Source organism: Brassica oleracea, chromosome C6 (genome assembly GCF_000695525.1).
Source record: "Brassica oleracea var. oleracea cultivar TO1000 chromosome C6, BOL, whole genome shotgun sequence".
NCBI lineage: Eukaryota > Viridiplantae > Streptophyta > Magnoliopsida > Brassicales > Brassicaceae > Brassica > Brassica oleracea.
Genome location: NC_027753.1, coordinates 8,937,147 through 8,943,425, shown reverse-complemented (window position 1 = coordinate 8,943,425; position 6,279 = coordinate 8,937,147). Strand labels below are relative to the sequence as shown.

The following is a 6,279-nucleotide window of genomic DNA, read 5'->3' as shown; positions in this document are numbered from 1 at the left end:
GGACCAATATTGACCAAAACAACCTACAACACAGTGAAAAAACCCGCACAATTGGGAACTCATAAGCATGATCTATAACAAATACCAGATAATATCACAAGAGATGAATGTGAGGAAAAACAAGAACGCAAAGGTGAGTACTTTCTCAGTGATGGCAAGAAGCACCGTACACCGGAAAGGTAGGTGAATTACATAGATGGGGACGGCTGAAGGTCAAAATATGGAGAGTGGGCAACAAAACATTTAAAAGAGTAATGTTAAAAAATGTGACAAATTAAAATACAATTTTGACGCTAAAACCATCAATCTTAAGATTAACAAATGCGTAAATGCAAAGTTATTAAAATTCAATATAATTTACATTAGAAGCTCACTTCACCATACAAATACTATTATACACACAATAACACATTATTGAAAAACAAACCCATAATATATTAACACATAACATATTACCTAACACTACATAACACAATAAAACATCAAATAATGATCTTTCCAAATAAGACTGACCACATAATTACATCATCCAAAAAATCATATCTAACAACAATAAAACAATATTCCGCGCGAAGCGCGGACACCCTTCTAGTATAAAATATATTAGACTATTGAACAATTTTATAACAAGTAAAAGTTATGACAAAATATATCAAGACTTAAAATGTATGAATCGGGGAAAGCAAACTTATGTTGTTATATTATATTTATTTGTGTATATAGAATCTATATATAATGCTAGTGTAATAAAGTAAAAATATTATTTTTTTGTAACTTGAAAAAGATACATTATTACAATTTAAAATTAATCAAAATTGAATAAAATGGTAATTAAATATTTGTAAATCTAATTGTTTTTTATCTTGTTTAGTTGGATTCATGAGAAGAAATCGATAGGTTAAACAAATGTTTCAAAAATTTTTGTATTATTGTTTTGTCTACAAATTACAAAATTTATTGAATTGTTATATTTAATTATTGCACTCTTAAATAATATTTTATTAAGACATTAGAGAACTATGTTTTGAGTTGTTTGTCAAAATTATACAAAAATCTATGCTTTTTCATATTTGTCACGAAAATTTATATGTTAAACTTATTTTTACAAAATTCTTAACTTTGTCACGAAAAACAAAAATCTATGTTTTTTCATATTTGACAATGTTCTCACACTTTCAAAGAATATATTAGCTTAGTCACTTACTTATTTTATTTTTTACAAAACAAAGTATCGGAGTTTTGAAAGTTGAATTCGTATTATTTTAATTGTACATAAGAGTTTGTGATTATATAATTAGTGATTCTTGTATATGTATCCAAGAAAGTTTCAATGGCTTAGTAGTAAGTGCTCTATATTTATGTCATACTAACCCGGGTTCGATCATTTCCTTCGCATTGTTTTTTCATTTTTTACGAAAAATAAATGAGATGACGTGGAAACTTCGGGTTCTCTAATTGGTTGATTTTCCTATCCTACGTGGACACCCTTTCCATGGCTTGTATCCCCCTTTTAGTCACTTACTTATTTTTTTTTTTTACAAAACAAAGTATCAGAGTCTTGAAAGTTGAATTCATATTATTGTAATTGTACATAAGAGTTTGTGATTACATAATTAGTGATTCTTGTATATGTGTCCAAGAAAGTTTCAATTGCTTAGTGGTAACTGTCCTATATTTATGTCATACTAACCTGGGTTCGATCATTTCCTTCGCATTGTTTTTCATTTTTACGAAAAATAAATGAGATGACGTGGAAACTTCGGGTTCTCTAATTGGTTGATTTTCCTATCCTACGTGGACACCCTTTCCATGGCTTGTATCCCCCTTTTAGTCACTTACTTATTTTTTTTTTTTATTATACAAAATTCTATGCTTTTTCATATTTGTCACGAAAATTTATATGTTAAACTTATTTTTACACAATTCTTAACTTTGTCACGAAAAACAAAAATCTATGCTTTTTCATATTTGACAATGTTCTCACACTTTCGAAGAATATATTAGCTTAGTCATTTACTTATTATTTTTTACAAAACAAAGTATCGGAGCTTTGAAAGTTGAATTCGTATTATTGTAATTGTACATAAGAGTTTGTGATTACATAATTAGTGATTCTTGTATATGTATCCAAGAAAGTTTCAATGGTTTAGTAGTAAGTGCCCTATATTTATGTCATACTAACCCGGGTTCGATCATTTCCTTCGCATTGTTTTTTCATTTTTTACGAAAAATAAATGAGATGAGGTGAAAACTTCGGGTTCTCGGATTGATTGATTTTCCTATCCTACGTGGACACCCTTTCCATGGCTTATATCCCCCTTTTAGTCACTTACTTATTTTTTTTTTTACAAAACAAAGTATCAGAGTCTTGAAAGTTGAATTCATATTATTGTAATTGTACATAAGAGTTTGTGATTACATAATTAGTGATTCTTGTATATGTGTCCAAGAAAGTTTTAATTGCTTAGTGGTAACTGTCCTATGTTTATGTCATACTAACCTGGGTTCGATCATTTCCTTCGCATTGTTTTTCATTTTTTACGAAAAATAAATGAGATGACGTGGAAACTTCGGGTTCTCTGATTGGTTGATTTTCATATCCTACGTGGACACCCTCTCCATGACTTATATCCCCCTTTTAGTATTGTATATTGATTTTATTTAACAGTCATGTTAGATTTTTAGACGATTTCTTTTGATAATAATATTGTATGAGTTTCTTGAATTTTATGTTACTGAGAGAGGGATTGTGATTTAGATTTTTTCTTGTGTCAAGATTGTTATTTTCTTATATAGCACCTTTGTCAAGATTCGCATATTATCTTCTTCGTCCTTGTTTTCACAGATATGGTTTGTTTGTTCTACATGTCTGAAAAGTAATATCAAACCAAATGTAGGAATTGTTCTAGATATTGGTATATTACTCAAAATCAATTCATATTCATGCGTTTGTAGAATGTGTGGTAGTATTATTGACACATTGTCTATTTATGTAATGCTTTCTTGCTAATCTCAAAATCTCATCAACCTAACAAAGAATAAAATGTTTCTATCATGTTAAAGAGAAGGACAAAAAACAATACATGTAGATCGGTTGATGCTATGACTATATTTCAGAAGCTTTTTGCAAGGGTTTTCGTTTATCCCTAAGACTGGAAGGGAAGGTTTTGTAAGGTTCCAAAACATACAAATATTATTGTATCATAATGGAATGCACATTCGTATGCATGGGCAATACATACAATATTATTGTATCGTTATGGAATGCACAATACCGCACATCCTTTAAGGATTTTGGCTTTATCCAATCGTATATGGAGGAAATACAATGTTTCCGAAAGTACATTGGACTGAAACTAGTTTTATCTATGCCCAAGGAAATGAAATCTGAACAGAGTCCAACTTTAAAGGTTTCGTTGTTGTTGCGACCGTCATCATTTTCACTTCTCCCAGGTCACAATAAAACGGCATCATCAAACCCAATACCTTGCGCACGCTTCCACTGAATCTTACAAATGTGTATATTGTCATATAGACCAGAGTTCAACTTTAAAGGTTTAGTTGTTGTTGTGACCATCATCATTTTAACTTCTCTCAGGTCACAACAAAACGCCAACATGGAACCCAAATACCTTGCACACGCTTCCACTGAATCTTACAAATGTGTATATATAGACCAGCTTCTTTATTTGAAAAAATTGCCAAAACACCACAGAATAACAACTACATTGTCCGTATAGCATAAATCTGTTTTTGGTCGGATTTGGACTTAGATACCCCTGGTCAACTTCAAAAATTCATATCAATTAGTTTAAGAGTCAGAAAAATATGAAAAATTATTCAAAATGTACATAAACATGAAACAATCATATGAAAAATAATTTGGCTGACTAAATATTAGTGTAACACAATTTCATATTTTGATCTTCGGATCGCAGAAAGCAAAATCTACTAACTACGGATATGTAGATCGTAGTTTCGGTTAACTACATAGATATCTGGCGCTTGAAGATTTTTAAATCTACGATTTCGTAATATGTCAACTACCGCAGAAAGAAAAGGTTACGGTTTTGCTTACGATTTGAACCCCGAAAGATTTCATGAACTACTGTCTCCTATATATCTACTGGCTCGGAATCATAGAATCTGCCAGTTGCTAATACTCTACCATGGTAATATTTCGTTATCTACTAAGATACTATAACTTATCTCTGCCGGATTATACATTCTGCCGTCGTATCTACAATCATATATACATTCTACTGGCAGCAGAATGCGTGTTCTGCCAAATTCAAATTATTTTCGAAAATATACTTTAAATCTCTCCAAAATCTGTTGAAAAATATCCTGTAAATCTCTAATTTCCCAAATTTTACGTGTTTCCTAAAGTTATGTTTTTAAAAAATAACCGTGACCTCTCTTCTTCTTCTTCACAAGTTCTTGATTAATTTTGAAACCACCCCAAAAATTTGAATTCCTTGTCGAAGAACATGCATATCTATGTCTCTTGTGGGGTGTGGAAATTTGATCCCTGTAAAGGATGGGGATTTGCTTTTGATAAGGAAAAAGGAGGAAGAGTACTTGCTGTGGAATTGACAAGTTCCTTTGAAGATCTAAGGACTACGGCTTTTGAGGATTTTGGAATTGACCAAAACGATGTTGAGTTTGAGTTAAGCTACTTACCTATGGAGTTAATCAATACGATAGACTGTCCTCCAGTTATCATTGAGAATGATCGGCAAGTCAAGAATTTTCTTACATATGTACGTGGAAAAGCTTCTTCAAGATTGTGTGTGTCTATTTCACCTGTCAATGCAAACAACGACAACATTGAGTTTGATAAGGAGCAATCTAACGTGTCTGGCAGAGAGCGAGATGAGCCTTCCTCGTTTTCACCTGGAGATGGCATTGGTAGTTCTTCTGAATTGAGCAAGGATGGTGAAGACGAATGTAACTCGAACGCCTCGGAAGAAGATGAAGATGCTGACTTAAGTGTAAAAGAAGAGGATAGGGGGAAAAGTGTCCGGTTCTCTTTGAAGGATGTTGTGAAGAGGGGTGAAACGTTTCAAAACAAATCTAAGTTGAAAGCAGCATTGGAAATGTCAGCAATGAAGAATAACTTCGATTACAAAGTTGTGAATTCAGATAGAAAACTTTGGTACATCCGATGCGTGGACAACAAGTGTAGGTGGAGTGTTCGTGTTGAAGGGTTATCAGGATCCACATATTTCATCATCAAAAAATATGTGGCGGATCATACATGTGCTGCGTCAAGTATGAATAATGGTGGTCGAACAGCTTCTGCAAAAACTATTGGGAGTCTAATAATGCATAGGTATCATGGTGTCAAAGAAGGTCCCAAAGCTAATGATATCATACAGATTATGAGAATGGAACATGGATGCGAGATATCTAAATCATTAGCGTGGGACGCTCGTGAGTATGCGATTAGTCTGGTTAGAGGCATTCCCGAGCAGAGTTTTGGAAAAATTCCGAAATACTTGCACATGCTGAAAGAAGCTAATCCAGGAACACACACCTTTTACGAAACCGATGTTGATGGTAAATTCAGATTTCTCTTTGTTTCGTTTGGGCAATCAGTACAAGGTTTTCATACATCCATGCAAAAAGTTTTTGTTGTTGATGGGACATTTTTGAAGAGCAAATACAAAGGAGTATTACTTGTTGCGACGGCTTTAGATGGAAACTCCAACTTGTATCCTATTGCATTTACGGTTGTGGACTCAGAAAATGATCGTTCATGGGATTGGTTTTTCAGACAACTAAAGGTCTATTTCATGTACACGACTTCCAATTGGAGAACAGCTTATGAAGAAACTATCAATCCAATAGGTGTTCCTGAGGATAGTTGGGTGGTTCCATATACTGTTCGGAATGCCAGTGTGCTAGCTCCTGAATCAAGAAGAGGAGCAAGAAGGAGAAGAAAATGCAGGTATGAGACTGTTGAAGACAAGCTCCATTCATCGCAAGGAGCTCAAAAAAAAAAATGGCGCAGGTGCAGTCGATGTGGCGAAGAGAATCATAACAGGGCTACGTGTGACAGAGCTATTTAGACATGTCTTTGTTTTGGATTTTCTTGTTTTTCATTATGGTGTTGGTCACTTGATTTGCTTGGCTTTCTTGCTTCTGGATTTTCTTGTTCTTGGTTATGGTTTACTTAATTTTATGCAATCATTCCTTCGTTTTCTATATATTTGACAATAAGTTGTAAACTGAAGCTGATCAATAGGTTTCTCTGCAACTTTTACTCTTTAAAAA

The 6,279-nt window shown here is 33.1% G+C and overlaps 1 protein-coding gene across 1 annotated transcript; it reads left to right on the top strand.

The window, feature by feature from the left end:
• Positions 1-4,490: 4,490 nt before the first annotated feature.
• On the top strand, positions 4,491-6,074 carry LOC106297409. The gene has a single exon (XM_013733649.1). It carries the CDS (start codon positions 4,491-4,493, stop codon positions 6,072-6,074), a length of 1,584 nt encoding a protein of 527 aa, XP_013589103.1.
• Positions 6,075-6,279: the final 205 nt, after the last annotated feature.